Source organism: Sceloporus occidentalis, unplaced genomic scaffold (assembly GCF_023333645.1).
Source record: "Sceloporus occidentalis isolate IW3139 unplaced genomic scaffold, rSceOcc1.0.p SCAF_21, whole genome shotgun sequence".
Taxonomy (NCBI): Eukaryota; Metazoa; Chordata; class Lepidosauria; order Squamata; family Phrynosomatidae; genus Sceloporus; species Sceloporus occidentalis.
Window position 1 is genome coordinate 7,699,849 of NW_028317001.1, and position 16,698 is coordinate 7,716,546.

The 16,698-nt window shown below is 46.9% G+C and overlaps 1 protein-coding gene across 1 annotated transcript in view; it reads left to right on the forward strand.

The window, feature by feature from the left end:
• Positions 1-900: 900 nt before the first annotated feature.
• Positions 901-16,698, forward strand: part of LOC149301525 (uncharacterized) — a 40,352-nt gene continuing 24,554 nt past the window's right edge. Inside the window, exons 1-2 of the mRNA XM_089484305.1 lie at positions 901-1,824; positions 14,084-15,177. Of these exons, the coding sequence (XP_089340431.1) occupies positions 904-1,824; positions 14,084-15,177 (2,015 nt within the window). The 5' untranslated portion in view covers positions 901-903. The remainder of the gene's footprint in view (positions 1,825-14,083; positions 15,178-16,698) is intronic.

Sequence of the window (16,698 nt, forward strand, 5' to 3'; positions counted from 1 at the left end):
TGAATGCATTGGGTCTTTGATGCAAATACCTCAGACAAAAGGGATTAGCACACCGCCTCTAAGGTCCTTGTTGGCTCTGAATTTTGACCGTGTTCACAAGCCAATGTACACTGCAATCTGAGGGTGACACTCCCAGATGCAACTCAAAAATAGCATAGGAGAGTATGGAAGCAAATATCTAAATATAGGTATTGGCAATACACTGACCACTTTCCACACTTAAAGATAAGTCACAGACACAGTAGATTTCATTCAGGTCCTTGGAGGTTCTCTATTTTGAGTTGCAAAATAATACAAAATAATCCTCTCCGACTTCCATCAACTTCACCATCCCTTATACACACAACTCCAATCCAATCCACACCAATCCGCATGTGAGCTGTATATTGTATTGGTTGTGAGTCATCTCCTGGTGCGAAACAGCATGAAGGGACCTCTGCAGTTAGCTTCCATCATGCCTTGGGCTCTGACTCAGGACTCTATGGCAGTTTCATGGGATATGATGCCACCTGTCAATCAAAGTATTTTTGCACATGGTTAATGGAATATTTTTTCAACAGTCCTTTGACTATCTGCTTCCACTGATTCCCTCAAGGCAGCCCCATTTTTTGCTAGCTCCTATGAGTAAGGATACAACCATTCAATGGGTTTAGGGGCATAAGCAGCAGGGCCATACTTAAGTTACTCACAGCAACTTTATTAATTTAATCGCAAATAAGGAGAGATTAATGAGGGCTAAATCATGTGGCAACACCCTCCTCCCTTAAGTCTGATTTTCAGTCTCATCTGTCATTGTCCTTCTTTACAGAAAAACATTTGAGTCATGAGAGAGTCCACACAGGAAAGAAGTCACATAAATGCCAGGATTGTGGGAAATATTTTGCTTACAAGTCAATCCTTGTCATGCATCGAAGAGTCCACACCAGAGAGAAGCCATACAAATGCCAGCACTGTGGGAAATGTTTTTCCTGGAAGTCTGACCTAGTGAAACATCAGAGAGTCCACACAGGAGAGAAGCCATACAAATGCCAGCATTGTGGGAAGTGTTTTTCCCAGATGTCACACTTAGTGATGCATCAGAGAGTCCACACAGGAGAGAAGTCATACAAATGCCAGCATTGTGGGAAATGTTTTCCTCAGAAGTCAGACCTAGTGAAACATCAGAGAGTCCACACAGGAGAGAAGCCATACAAATGCCAGCGTTGTGGGAAAGGTTTTCCTCAGAAGTCAGACCTAGTGAAACATCAGAGAGTCCACACCAGAGAGAAGCCATACAAATGCCAGCATTGTGGGAAGTGTTTTTCCCAGATGTCACACTTAGTGATGCATCAGAGAATCCACACAGGAGAGAAGCCATACAAATGCCAGCATTGTGGGAAATGTTTTTCTCAGAAGTCATACCTAGTGAGACATCAGAGAGTCCACACAGGAGAGAAGCCATACAAATGCCAGCATTGTGGGAAATGTTTTCCTCAGAAGTCAGACCTAGTGAGACATCAGAGAGTCCACACTGGAGAGAAGCCATATAATTGCCAGCATTGTGGGAAATGTTTTCCTCGGAAGTCAGACCTAGTGACACATCAGAGAGTCCACACAGGAGAGAAGCCATACAAATGCCGGCATTGTGGCAAATGTTTTTCTTTGAAATCAAAACTAGTGTTACATCAGAGAGTCCACACAGGAGAGAAGCCATACAAATGCCAGCATTGTGGGAAATGTTTTCCTCAGAAGTCATACCTAGTGATACATCAGAGAGTCCACACTGGAGAGAAGCCATACAAATGCCAGCATTGTGGGAAATGTTTTTCTTCTAAGTCAGACCTAGTGAGACATCAGAGAGTCCACACAGGAGAGAAGCCACAAAAATCTCAGTCGTGAACTAACATTATATTTGTCAATAACGAATACAAAAAATACATTTTCAATCCAACAGTCCAAAAAAGGCCCTTGTGATATTGTTTGTAAGGTTTGTCTGTCCATATGTCTGTTTATGTTTTAAAGTTATACTTTGTTAAGATTAGGTTTTCATTGCTAATAGTATAGAAAATTACTTTGGGTTGTATATTTGGCTGGGGATTGTGGGTCATGGTATAGGTTAAGTAGATGGGGGGTTGGGATTTGTTACAGCTGGCTTTATTAGTTATGGGAAGGATAGCTTTTGCAATTTGTGGGATTTTGGCCTAAGAAGGTTGGAGGCCAATATTAACAGAAAGGTTTTAGTTTGTGGGAATGGCAAAGGGTCCTTGTTACCTGCAGAGCATAGACTGTGGGAATTGGAGGTGGGGTTTAGAAGAGGGTAATGTTTTAGGTTTTGGTGTTTTAATGTATTGTTTGTATTGGAATGGGCAGTTCTGTCTTAAACACTGAATTTCTGTGTGTTCTCAATAAAGTTCTTTGCTATTTCAACACATTGGACTCTTTGATGCACAGAAGTTCTGCATTTGCCCAAAACTGACCCTTTCTTTTGTCCTCAGTCCTCAGCTCCATTCCCAGCCATAAGAACAGCAGAGGCAAACACACACACACAAACACAAATATACAGGGACAGCTATATTTCCAAACTAGATCCTTCCTTTCCTGACTTTCCAGCTCTGCACCTTGGGCTCCATTTTGGTTTCCTCAAAGGAAGAAATGAGGGAAGGAAGGGGAGGCTCCTGAACCCCCGGCGCATCCAGAAGAACTGTATAAGCGGAGGGTCTGGATACTTCTCCTGTCGCCTCTGTCGTAAAGCCAGAGTCCAAATTGATTCTTATCTGAGAGATTTTGTCTGCGAAGTTATTATTAAAAGCATCAGAGCAGACTTTTGTAGGTTCTCACAAAGACTTGAGGGTGGGGGACATTTGAGCCAAGTCCCTTACCATCCTGAATAGCTCTGCAGGACGAGACTTTGCAAATGCAGTACATGCAGAGTAGAAGGACTTCTTAGCTGCATCTATTGCTACTACATAGGATTTCAGAAAAACCCTTATCAGGTATCAGTCCATATTTCTGCCAGAAGCGCTCTAGCCGTTGTCCAGCCCCCTTCATTAATTTGAGATCTTTAGTATACCATGAACTGCAATTTGAAGAGGGTTGAAAAAGGGCGCTTGGGAGCAATAGTGTCTATAGCTCTGGTAAGAACATTGTTCCAAGTATTGACCAGAGCTTCAACAGAATCGCAGGCATTACCAGCCATCAAACCCTCTAAGGCCTCTGGGAACCTAGTGGGTTTCATCAACCTTTGAGGGCGGACCATTTTAATAGGTCCTCCAACCCCGATGGGGGGAATAGTGGCCTTCAGCCCAACCTTGACCAGGAAATGATCCATGGTCCATGACAATGCGGAGATATTGACTACCTCCGCCCATGGATGTGCCTGTTCCGCACAGAAGACCATATCGAGAGTATGCCCTGCACAGTGAGTGGGCTCAGAGACTATCTGGGAAAGGCCCATGTTTGTCATGCTGACCATTGACTCCCGAGCTGCACCAGATACGTTCCTTAAACCGGCCTCGAGGGGGATGTTGAGGTCGCCCAGGACTAAAAGCCTAGGCGACTCCAGCAGCAGCTCTGAGACCAGTTGTGTCAGCTCCGCTAGGGAGTCTGTTAAGGAAGGGGGTGGACATTAAACCAACAGAATCCCCAGACTTTCCCTAGTCCTTAAGCTGAGGTAAAGACATTCAATGTGGTCCATCTTATGGATAGGTATCCTGGCCAATGCAAGATTGTCTTTATGGACCAAAGCAACGTCCCCTTACCTGCTCACTGATGGAGAACCCAGCTGGTAAAGTCTGAGCTCAGGTGGCTGAGCTATCATCACCCAGCCAGGTCTCCATGAAACAAGCCAGGTCAGCCTCTTTGTCCAGTAGGAGATTCTGGACTATCTGCGTTGTATTTTTGACTGACCTGCCGTTACACAAGAGCAGGGAAAGGTTCTGTGGCTGGTTTGGTATGCTCTCCATCTCTTTTGGGATAGCAGGGTGAATGGAAGGGGAGATAGATATCAAACATCAATCTCTCCTTCCGCTGTAACGACATTTCACCCTGTTAGCTCACCATGCACATCTTGTATAGCCACTCCACAGTCAATCTCCCCCCCCCCCAATTCGTCATCTGAATGATATTCTCCTTGCCCATGCCCATCTCCCTCCAAGTGTCTGTCTAAGAACATATGAAATAAAAGTACACAAGGAAAAAGGTACCAGCCAGTTGGCATCATCTGTCCCACCATTCACCACTGCGTCCCTGCCACTGGGAGCCAGGGATGTTAAGGGAGAAGGCTGTCTCCTGGCTGGCGTCCTCTGGCCTCGGGGAAGATCTACAGTCCTGGCCATACCCCTCTCACTGCTGCCTTGCCTCTGCTGCCTTCCTTGGCCCCTGGAGGAATTGGAGGAGAGAAAGGGTTGCTTCTGGCTTGGCTCAACTCTCTGCCTGGCTGGAGGTGGAAGGAAGAGAAGGAAGGAAGGAAGGAAGGAAGGAAGGAAGGAAGGTAGGTGCCAAGGGAAGAAAAGCATAATGGGACTATTGAAGTGAGGTGGGGGTATCGTGGACCAGACTGATGTATTCACCTCCCAGGACCCATTGTAAGAGCTATCACAGCTCACTGTGATGCTTTAAATCAGGGGTCCTCAAACTCCAGCCCTCCAGGTGTTTTGGACTTCATCTCCCAGAAGCCTCAGCCAATCAACATCCACATGCAAATTCCCTTCCTACCTCAGTAGTCTACAGCCAATCTGAATAGACTTCCAGAGCCCCACAAAGGCTCCCCTTTCCTCTTTGGCCCTCAGCCAATCACCATCCACATGCAAATTTCCTTCCTACCTCATAATGCCCTCCCTGACAGCTTGGCCAATGATCCGAGATTCTGGGAGCTGAAGTCCAAAACATCTGGAGGGCCGGAGTTTGAGGACCCCTGCTTTAAATGATAAGAGCTGACTTTGATGCCAGCATTATTGCAGAGGCCATAGGTCAGGTGTCCAGTGACTCTGTCAATGAGATCATACTGGATCAATTTGAATCTGTGAGTACTAAGGATGTGGTCAATCTCTTGGGAAATGAGAAGAAGACAACTTGCCCTCTTGACCTGTGTCCTTCATGTCTGGTCATCCAAGGAGGAGATGCACTTAGGACTCACCTGAGATGTATCATAAATGCATCTCTTCCATCTTGCTTAAAAGAAATGGTGTTATGATCCCTAGGACATGAACAATTACAGACCGGTCTCCCATCTTCCGTTTCTAAACAACAACAACAACAACAACAACAACAACATAATAATAATAATAATAATAATTATTATTATTATTATTTATAGCCCGCCCAATCACAAGGAATCTGGGTGGGTTACAACAATAAAAATATAAAGAATACAATAAAATAAAATACAAAAAATAAATACAATACAATAAAATAAAACAGAGCGACGTTAGTTACAGTAATTCACAGTTAGGCCTGATGGAAATTGGGCCTGTCTTTTTCACTCCCTCCCAGGTCTGATGATGACACTTGAAATGGAGGGAGGGCTCTTCTTCTTGAGGCAATAATATAATTTCATTAATTTTAATTTAATTCTTCTCATTAATATAAGAGAAGAATTGGTGGACAGAGTGACATAAGTCACAGTAAATGGGGAGAGGAACTAGATAGGGAACTAGGCAGGGAAGGCCTGCCTGAAGAGATGCGTCTTAAGAGCCTTCTTAAAGGCTGTAAGAGTAGAAATGTCGTGGATCTCCTTTGGCAGGTCATTCCATAGCTTCGGAGCTGCGATGGAAAAGGCCCTCTGGGTGACTGAGGTTAGCCTAGATTTTATTGGCTGAAGTAGATTCTTCCCCCAGGAGCTTAGAGTGCGGGACGGACAGTATGGAAGAAGGCAATCCCTTAAGTATTCAGGACCCAAGCCATGTAGGGCTTTGAAGGTAATCACCAACATCTTGTACCTTGCCTGGAAACTAATTGGCAGTTAGTAAAGGGATTTCAAAACCGGTGTTATGTGATCGGTACGACGAGTACCTGTAATTAACCTGGCTGCCATATTTTGTACAAGTTGAAGTTTCTGAACTTGGCACAAGGGTAGCCCCATATACAGCGCATTACAGAAGTCCAATCGAGAGGTGACCAGCGCATGTACAACTGTTTCAAGGCCTCCCTGCTCCAGGAAGGGGCGCAGCTGGCGTATCAGCCGAAACTGATAACAAGTGCTCCTGACTGTCGCATCTACCTGAGCTGTCAGGTGAAGCGACGAGTCAAGGAGCACCCCTAAGCTGCGGACAGAGTCTTTCAGGGGAAGTGTGACCCCATCCAGAACTGGCTGACATAATTCCATACCTGGACTTGGGTTTCCTATAACAAGTACCTCCGTCTTACCTGGATTCAGCTTGAGTCAGTTTTCCCTCATCCAGTCCATTACCGCCCCAAGACAGGCATTCAGAGGAGAGATGCCATCCTTAGTCACTGCATCAGTCTGAGACATAGAGAAATATATTTGGGTGTCATCAGCGTACTGATAACATCCTGCCCCATGTCTCCGGATGATTTCTCCCAGCGGCTTCATGTAAATGTTAAACAGCATGGGAGACAGTATGGTGTCCTGGGGGATGCCAAATTTTACCTCTCTTTTAGAAGAGCAACTGTCTCCCAGTGCCACCATCTGGAATCTGCCTGAGAGGTAGGACCAGAACCACTGTAGAACAGTGCCTCTGATTCCTAGCTCCCTCAGGTGCTCCAGAAGGATACCATGGTCGAAGGTATCAAAGGCTGCTGAGAGGTCTAAGAGCACCAGCACGGCCACACTTCCCTGTCGATGCTCAGAAGGAAATCATTGACTAAGGCAACCATGGCTGTCTCAACTCCGTATCCCCCCCCCGAATTCAGTTTGAAATGGGATTTCCCCCCTCTTTTCTCTTGTCCTCCTTCCCTTCACTCCTAGGGCAAACTTCTCCACTGACTCAAAGACTTCCCTGCAGCCCCGGCTTGCTTTTTGTCCCTTCCCTGCAATGACAGATCTCCTGCCTCTCCTTCCCCTGAATGAACTTGGGGGCCTTGGCAATGGGGTTGCAATGGAGCAGCCCTCCCTCCTCTTGCCCTTTCCTCAGGTGAACGCTGACCCTCTTTCTGTGTCTCTCAAAATGGTGGCACTTAGTCTGGACCCCTCCCTCCCCAAAATCCTGGCTACGTCCCTCTTTGGGATGCTTTTATGATATGTATTTTACACATGATTGCCTCCTGAGGACACTCTGAGGGCTGCCATTGGCTGGAATCCCCTCCCTCCCATCATCCCTGGCCCTGATTGGCTGGAATCTCAGTCCCTCCCACCATCCCTGACCCTGATTGGCTGGAATCCCAGTCCCTCCCATCATCCCTGGCCCTGATTGGCTGGAACCCCCCTCCCTCCCTTCATCCCTGACCCTGATTGGCTGGAATCCCCTCCCTCCCTTCATCCCTGGCCCTGATTGGCTGGAATCCCCTCCCTCCCATCATCCCTGGCCCTGATTGGCTGGAATCCCCTCCCTCCCACCATCCCTGGCCCTGATTGGCTGCAATCCCAGTCCCTCCCACCATCCCTGGCCCTGATTGGCTGGAATCCCCTCCCTCCCACCATCCCTGGCCCTGATTGGCTGGAATCCCCTCCCTCCCACCATCCCTGGCCCTGATTGGCTGGAATCCCAGTCCCTCCCACCATCCCTGGCCCTGATTGGCTGGAATCCCAGTCCCTCCCACCATCCCTGGCCCTGATTGGCTGGAATCCCAGTCCCTCCCACCATCCCTGGCCCTGATTGGCTGGAATCCCAGTCCCTCCCACCATCCCTGGCCCTGATTGGCTGGAACCCCCCTCCCTCCCACCATCCCTGACCCTGATTGGCTGGAATCTCAGTCCCTCCCATCATCCCTGGCCCTGATTGGCTGGAACCCCCCTCCCTCCCACCATCCCTGGCCCTGATTGGCTGGAATCCCAGTCCCTCCCACCATCCCTGGCCCTGATTGGCTGGAATCCCAGTCCCTCCCACTATTCCTAGCCCTGATTGTCTGGAATCCCAGTCCCTCCCACCATCCCTGGCCCTGATTGGCTGGAATCCCAGTCCCTCCCACCATCCCTGGCCCTGATTGGCTGGAATCCCAGTCCCTCCCACCATCCCTGGCCCTGATTGGCTGGAACCCCCCCTCCCTCCCACCATCCCTGACCCTGATTGGCTGGAATCCCAGTCCCTCCCTCCATCCCTGGCCATTTTGTATTCTGGCAACCATTTTGTGCTGCTTGTTCCAGAACTTTCTCTGAGGCCTCAGTTGAACAGAGGTATCTCTTCCTCTCCTGAGGCTCCAGAGTCAGAAGGAGGCCAGGCTCCTTGGGCCAAAAGGAAGGAAGTGTGTCCCTTTCTGCCTCTGGTCCTCCATTTTGGGGAGAAGGAAGGAAGGAAGGAAGGAAGGAAGGAAGGAAGGAAGGAGAGACAGGGCCAGTGGGGAGGCTGGGCTTTGGGGGCTGGAAGAGAGAGTTGGGAAAAAGACCCTCCCTTTGGGCCCTAGCTGGAAAGGGTCCACTGGTCCTTGCCTCCCCCTTTAGGAAAGGAGACCCCCTCAACCCCCTGGACTCACTCCTGCCACTCATTCTTAGGGCTGGGACTCAGAGGAGTTTCCTAGGCATTGTCCCCTTCTGCCCTCCATGGCCATTGGCACTGACCTTTCCCCATTGCCTTCCCTCCCTCAGCCCTGTGGACCTCCTCCTCCTTCGCACTCAGAGCAGCCCTTCTCTACGGCTGAGGAGACGGCCTCTGACCCAGGGAAGCTCCGGCCATAAAGGACTGCAGAAGAGCCCTTTCTGGGGCTGCAGGAATCAGGGTCTTTGTACTGAAGGTAGGCCTTTATTCCTGGAGCTGAAAGAGGACCTTTGTTTGAATGATTCAGTCCAGGATTGTATGGAAAGGTTGCAGCTGAGAGACTGAGCCCAGGCTTTGCAGGAATAAAGCCCCAAATTCATCTCTGGCAGAAAATGCAGTCTCTAGCAGAACTGTCTTCCCAGAAGGTGGAAGTGAGATTTCCAGACCCCAGACACATGGCCCTTTGTGTGGGGAATATGTGTGTATGTGTTGTTTACTAGAGCTTTGTGAGGTATTTGTTTTACTGAGTTTATAAAATGAATTTACATATGTCCTCTCTTCCCAAAAATAAGCATAATCCAGGATGCAGTCTTTAATCTTAAACCTATACATTTATAGAATTTTATTGTATCAAGTGGTGTGCATACCTTTTAAAAATATACAAAAAGAAGTGAAAATGAATGTGATTTTGACAATGGGTCTGTTCAGAAACACTGCACACAAATATACATATAAGGATTTCTGGATGGCCTCAGCAAGCAGAGAGAGGAGCTGCACACCTCATGCCCTAGCTATGACTGACAGACACAAACACAGCAGTTAAACTTAGATGAACACTCTCATTTGTAATAATGAAATGATTATTTTCACCAGTGTCAAAATGGGGATGGGGGCATGATGAGAGGAGGCTGTGGATCAGATCCCTAAAGTAGTGCATATCTTATCCAGTCCAGGAGCTAGATCTTCTCTTCGTGGGACATAAAACAGGTCCTCCTCCTCCTCCTCTACATGAAAGAGTAGTCTAATTCTCAGCCATGACTTTGAAACAGCATTTCTTCATTTAAAAAAACTGAGGTGGCATGAATCCTGTTGGTTAACCCTAGAGATTAGACCCACTGAATCCATAAGTGACTGGCGAGTCAACCTATAGGTAATGCCAACTGATTCAGTGATTCTCCTCTGATCAGGACAAAGCATAGTATAGGTTCCAGGTTAGGATTTAGTCCTGCATGTGGAAATCAGGTGCTCTCTTCCCATCAGCCCAATCCTCTGATGCCCCCCAACCCTGGGAGGAGGGCATGATACAATGCAAGGGGAGCAAGAAGAGAAGAGAGAGCTCCTTTCCTGCCCTGCCTGACCAGGGTCCTCCCTGGGGGATGGAGGGCAACTGGTTTGGGAGAATGAGGAGCCACTAGGCCACACAGCCTGACTCAGCAAAACCCTCCACGCTCCAGTGTTGTTCTGGGTGGAATGAGGCTACAACTGGCCATTCGCGGACCCAGGTCCTACCATAGAGTTGTGGATGCCATCCCGCATGGCCATTCCATGCCTGGTGAGAGTGTCGGGTGCGAGGTATTCGAGAAGCATACAGCCGTGTTTCTGTAGCCAGAAGCAAAATGAAGACATCTTCCTCTGAGGACCACTGGGTACTTGTGGAGATGATGCACTCATTTCACATCTAGCTACAGGGATATAGACAAGGCTCTTTCCAATTCCCCATCCCCTGATCCCCCACCACTCTCACAAGGCATGGCATAGCTGTTGTGTAAGGGAACTGCAGTGAATCTATGCTAGGTCCAGGGGGCTTTGTTTGGTGCAGAGGGAGGAAGGGGATACCCACCTCTGCATCAGCCCAAAGGAGGCATATATAACCTGCGTATGTCATCAGCAGGATGCCGTTCTCTGTGTCTTTGAGCGCTGCCGGGTTTCTTACCAAGCCTACCCTAACCCTGGTCCCTTTTGTCAGGAACTTCATCTCGGCCTCTTCGTACACGGCTTTGGGCCTCTCTTTCTGGAAGTGACCCAAGTGCAAGACCACCAGGACCCCTGCCCACCTGATGGCTGACACAGAGGCCAAGCGGAGGGAGTTGGGCTCCAAGAGAAAGAGGATGCAGAGGTACAAGAACTCTTTGGTGAGTCTAGGTTCTTGACTATTAGTTTCATCTGTGTCACTGCTGGGCCAGTTCATGAAAGCAAGCGGAGAACATACTCTCCCAATTTAGCAGAGACAGTCCTGGTTAAGCCTCTCTCACCCCACTTTTTCAGGGACTTTTAAAAATACCCCATCCCACTTTCCCCCTTCTCAGCTCACTTCAGTTCCTGAGTGCCATTCAGTTTGCAGCCCATCAACTCAAAAGTGGGGAGAGGAAAAGAAAGAAGGAGATAGGATATGCCCTTCCCAAAAGGCTGAAGCAAAAGCAAACTGATGTGCCCTTGCTAGCTTGTGTGATCTTCCTCATAAACAACTTTGGCCATCTTCACCCCCTTCTGGATTACTTGTCCATATGTGTCTTGCTTTTCCAATCTATGAAATGTTGGGGGATATGGGAGAATGTCCCTGGATCTAAATTGAGGGTGGGCCCAGTGGCCCTTATTAAAAATGACGTTTGCCTCTGAAATTTGGCAAGAAATATCTAAATGCACCACAATTCTTTGGTGGCTAAATGTACTATATGTGCTGGGATAGTGAGTATCCTAATCCATCCTCAATATCCCAGCCAAAATTTAAAGTTTATTTCCTGGACTGATTTCTGAAGGGATGAAATACTAATATTTCGGATGCACCATGTGTTTTCCTCCCCTTTTGCTTAGTCACTCTCTGGATGAGGGCTATTTTCTATTTCAGGTGACCTTTGCAGATGTGGCAGTATATTTCTCCGAGGATGAATGGAATCTGTTGACAAAGAAACAGAAACATTTGTACAGTTATGTAATGATGGACAATTATGAGAATGTGGCTTCTGTAGGTAAGGAACCTGAATCCATTGCTCTTTCTATAAAGACTGAGGGTCCTTTTATCCTATATTATTATGTTTCTATGGTTCCACTAGAATAATAGAATCATAGAGTTGGAATAGACCACAAGGGCCATCCAGTTCAACCCCCTTCTGCCATGTAGGAATACACATTCAAATCACCCCCAAGAGATGGCCATCCAGCCTCTCTTTAAAGACCTCCAAATGAGAGAACTCCACCAGACTCTAAAGGAGCATATTCCACTGTCAAAGAGCTCTTACTGTCACAAAGTTCCTCCTAATGTTTAGGTGGAACCTCTTTCCCTGTGTCTTGCATCTATTGTGGTGTCGCCTTTTCTCTGTAGCAACAAAAAGCAAGCTTGCTCCTTGCGCAACATGACAACCTTTCAAATATTTAAACTTGGATATAATATCCACTCTTTATCTTCTTTTCTCCAGGCTAAACATAACCAGCTCTTAAAAGTGTTCCTCACAGAACTTGATAGTTCCCAGACTCTACACCACTTTGGTTGCTCTTCTTTGGGCATGCTCCAATTTGTCAACATCCTTTTTGAATTATGGGGCCCAGAACTGGACACAGGATTATTCCAAGTGAGGGCTGACCAAAGCAGAATAGAGTGGCACTATTACTTCCCTTGATCTAGAAACTATTCTTGCATTGATGCAGCCTAGAATCACTTGGGCCTTTGTAGCTGCCGCATCACACTATTGGCCCATGAAGAGATGGAAGGGCGACACAAAAATCCCTTTTTCTCTAATGTTTCTTTTCCAATCTGAGCTTGCTTAGTTCCATGGTTGATTCCAGAGGCCCTTTATTACCTGATTGCTGGAGTCTGGGGAGGACACCCCCAAGTGCTATGCTTTTAGGGGAATTTCATACTTAGTTCAAAGGAGAGATTGGGGCAACAGGGACCTCAGTAGTTCCGGACACCCCCCCCCCCCGGCATTAGACGAATTCCATATATTCCCGAGCCCTATTTAAATGAATGAGGTGCCATTAACCCTTAGGAGGCATGCCGGCCCTTTTCCCAATGTGACTTTTAGTGTATGCTGAAATCCGTGTAAGGCATGTCCGCGTATGACGCAGGTGCACTCTACACTCAGGCACACACATATAGGTGTTCACGCACAAAAACAAGAACTAGGTAACAAAGGTGGGACTGGTGATGTTAGGCTTTGCTAATGATAATACATAACCTAGACAGAACTTGATTCCAAGTGCTGACAGTCCAGAATGGGGAGAGAAATCAGTAACTCCCATGGCAAGTGTAGCTGGCAAGTGTACTGAGGTGTTTAGCAATGTAAACCAACAGAGTGTCTGTCTGCAACTGGACTGAGGCTAAAGAACAGCCAGTTGGTATATTTATACTGAAATTGTTGCTAGTGGGCAGAACTTGAGTTTCTATAAGGTTTAAATCGTTTCAGAAAGTTTCCTGGTTGGGGAAAATATGGTCCAAAATCAAATGGAATAAAATGGGTGCTTGGTACAAATACCTAACACATAAGGGATTAGCACCCCGGTTCTCAGGTCCTTCTTGGCTCTGAATTCCAGTCCCGTTCACAAGCTAATGTACAACGCAATGTGAGCACGATGCTCCCAGATGCAGCTCATCAATAACATAGCAGAATATGGAAAGAAATTTCCAGATACAGGTGTTGGTAATGCACTGACCACTTTTCACACTTAAAAATAAGTCACAGACACAGTTGATTTCATCTGAATCTTTGGAGGTTTTTTATCTTGAGTTGCAAAATAAAAAATATTTGCAAGCTCTCTTCTCTGACTTCCATCATGTTCACTGTCTCTTGTATAAACAAATACAATTCAATCCTATCCACAGCAATCCACATGTGACCTGTATGCTGTACTGGTTGTGATTCATTTCCTGATGCCACACTATGAAGCGTCCTCTGCAGTTAGCTTGCATCATGCCATGTGCTCTGACTCAGCACTCTCTGGCCATCTCACAGGATATGATGCCACTTTTCAATCAAGATATTTTTACACATGTTTAAATGAATATTTATTCAACCGTCTGTATGACTATCTGCTTCTACTGATTACCTCAAGGTAGTTCCCCACAATCTCCTCTTTGCCAGCTCCTCTGAGTAAGGATATAATCATTTCATGGATTTGGGGCACCTGCACCAGAATCATGCTCAGGTCACCCACTCCAGCTCTATTAATTTAATCTCAAATAGGGAGGCGTGAACGTAGGGCTAAATGTTGGGCTAACACTTTCCTCTCTTAACTCTGAATTTCAGTATTATCTGTCATTATTCTTCTTTACAGAAGAACTTGTCAGTCATGAGAGAGTCCACACATCAGAGAAGCCATACAACTGCCAGAATTGTGGGAAACATTTTACGTACAAGTCTATCCTTGTCATGCATCAAAGAGTCCACACTGGAGAGAAGCCATACAAATGCCAGCATTGTGGGAACTGTTTTTCTCGGCAGTCTCACCTACTGACACACCAGAGAATCCACTCAGGAGAGAAGCCATACAAATGCCAGCATTGTGGGAACTGTTTTTCTCAGCAGTCTCACCTACTGACACACCAGAGAATCCACTCAGGAGAGAAGCCATACAAATGCCAGCATTGTGGGAACTGTTTTTCTCAGCAGTCAACCCTACTGACACACCAGAGAATCCACTCAGGAGAGAAGCCATACAAATGCCAGCATTGTGGGAACTGTTTTTCTTGGCAGTCAACCCTACTGACACACCAGAGAATCCACTCAGGAGAGAAGCCTTACAAATGCCAGCATTGTGGGAACTGTTTTTCTCGGCAGTCAACCCTACTGACACACCAGAGAATCCACTCAGGAGAGAAGCCATACAAATGCCAGCATTGTGGGAACTGTTTTTCTCAGCAGTCAACCCTACTGACACACCAGAGAATCCACTCAGGAGAGAAGCCATACAAATGCCAGCATTGTGGGAACTCTTTTTCTTGGCAGTCAACCCTACTGACACACCAGAGAATCCACTCAGGAGAGAAGCCTTACAAATGCCAGCATTGTGGGAACTGTTTTTCTCAGCAGTCCCATCTACTGACACACCAGAGAATCCACTCAGGGGAGAAGCCTTACAAATGCCAGCATTGTGGGAACTGTTTTTCTCAGCAGTCAACCCTACTGACACACCAGAGAATCCACTCAGGAGAGAAGCCATACAAATGCCAGCATTGTGGGAACTCTTTTTCTTGGCAGTCAACCCTACTGACACACCAGAGAATCCACTCAGGAGAGAAGCCTTACAAATGCCAGCATTGTGGGAACTCTTTTTCTCGGCAGTCAACCCTACTGACACACCAGAGAATCCACTCAGGAGAGAAGCCATACAAATGCCAGCATTGTGGGAACTGTTTTTCTCAGCAGTCAACCCTACTGACACACCAGAGAATCCACTCAGGAGAGAAGCCATACAAATGCCAGCATTGTGGGAACTCTTTTTCTCGGCAGTCAACCCTACTGACACACCAGAGAATCCACTCAGGAGAGAAGCCATACAAATGCCAGCATTGTGGGAACTGTTTTTCTCAGCAGTCAAACCTACTGACACACCAGAGAATCCACTCAGGAGAGAAGCCATACAAATGCCAGCATTGTGGGAACTGTTTTTCTCAGCAGTCAACCCTACTGACACACCAGAAAATCCATACAGGAGAGAAGCCACACAAATCCAAGCAGTGAACGAACTTTATTTTTGTAAAGAAGGAATACAAAAATCTTTTTTAATTCCAGCAGTGCTAAGAAAAGGCCCTCATGATTTTATTTGTACGGTTTTTATGTCCATATGTCTGTTTATGTTATATTTTGTTAAGTTTAGGTTTTCATTGCTACTAGTATAGATAATCGCTTTGGGTTATAAATTTGGCTGGGGATTATGGGCTGTGGTTTAGGTTAGTTAGACGGGGGGCTGGGATTTATTGCAGCTAGCTAGAATAGCAATGATAGCATTCAGAATTTGTGGGATGTTGGCTGAAGAAAGTTGGGGACCGGTAGTAACAGAAAGGGAGCTAGCTTCTTCGAATGTCTGGGGCGGGGAGAGATTGTGCGTGTGAGAAGGATGGCAAAGTGGGGCTGGTTAATAGTGGGAGATAGATGATGGTAATTGTAGGTGGGGCTAGGTTTGGTAGAAGGTGGAGTTTTAGGTTTTGGAGTTTCAGTGTATTCTTTGGCTTGGGGAGGCAGTTCTGGCTTAAACACTGAATTTCTGGCTGTGTTTTCAATAAAGGTCTTTGTTATTTCATCACATTGGACTCTTTGATGCACAGAAGTTGTGAATTTGCACAAAACTGACCCTTTCTTCTCCCCTCAGTCCTCAGCAACATTCCCAGCCATAAGAACAGCAGAGGCAAACACACATACATCTATATATATCTATATCTATATCTATATACATACAGTATACACAGAGAAGCTATTTCCAAAGCAGAGTCTTCCTTTCCTGCCTTTCCTGGGCCCCATTGCGGCCTCTTCAAAATCTCCTCAAAAGAAGGAAGGAAGGAAGGAAGGAAGGAAGGGGAGGCTGCTGAACCCCCGGCACGCTCCTTCCCTTCCCTCAAAGGCTGCCAGTGGAATAAACAGCAGCAGCAGTAAGGCCCTGGTGATCCCTGCACATGATCAGAAGGGGCTTTTGGAAGTATATGCACATGCGCAGTTTCAGATTTTAAGGCAACTATTGACAGTGCTGAACCATATCCCTCAAACTCAGCATCTTAGAGGGTATTAAAACTGAGAACAGGTCAACATGGAAGCCAAGACCCATGATTGCTCCTGCATTCAACTATGTTCCAGACCGCAATCTGCCGTGTCCATTGGACTCAAGGGGAGCCACCGAGAGCCAAACAAGCTCCCTTTCTATAGCCCTGTCCTGGGTTTTCCATCGGGTTCATTGGATTCCATGGTAAAAGGCCTGGCAGGAAAGTAGCTGAGGCTTACCTTCGCCAAAGTATAGTTTCCTGCTTGTTGGAATAAGCTTTCAAGCACTCGCCGATGTGGTCGCCTATCTCAACAGACAGCTGAGCATAAGATTCTCCAGTTCTTCCACCAAGTGCCCCTTGCCTGGGTTGTCCAGATCTTGTATGGCCTTCCTGACTGGCTGCATCTTCTCTTCGCACTGAAGAGGGGAATAAACAGAGAGGAGC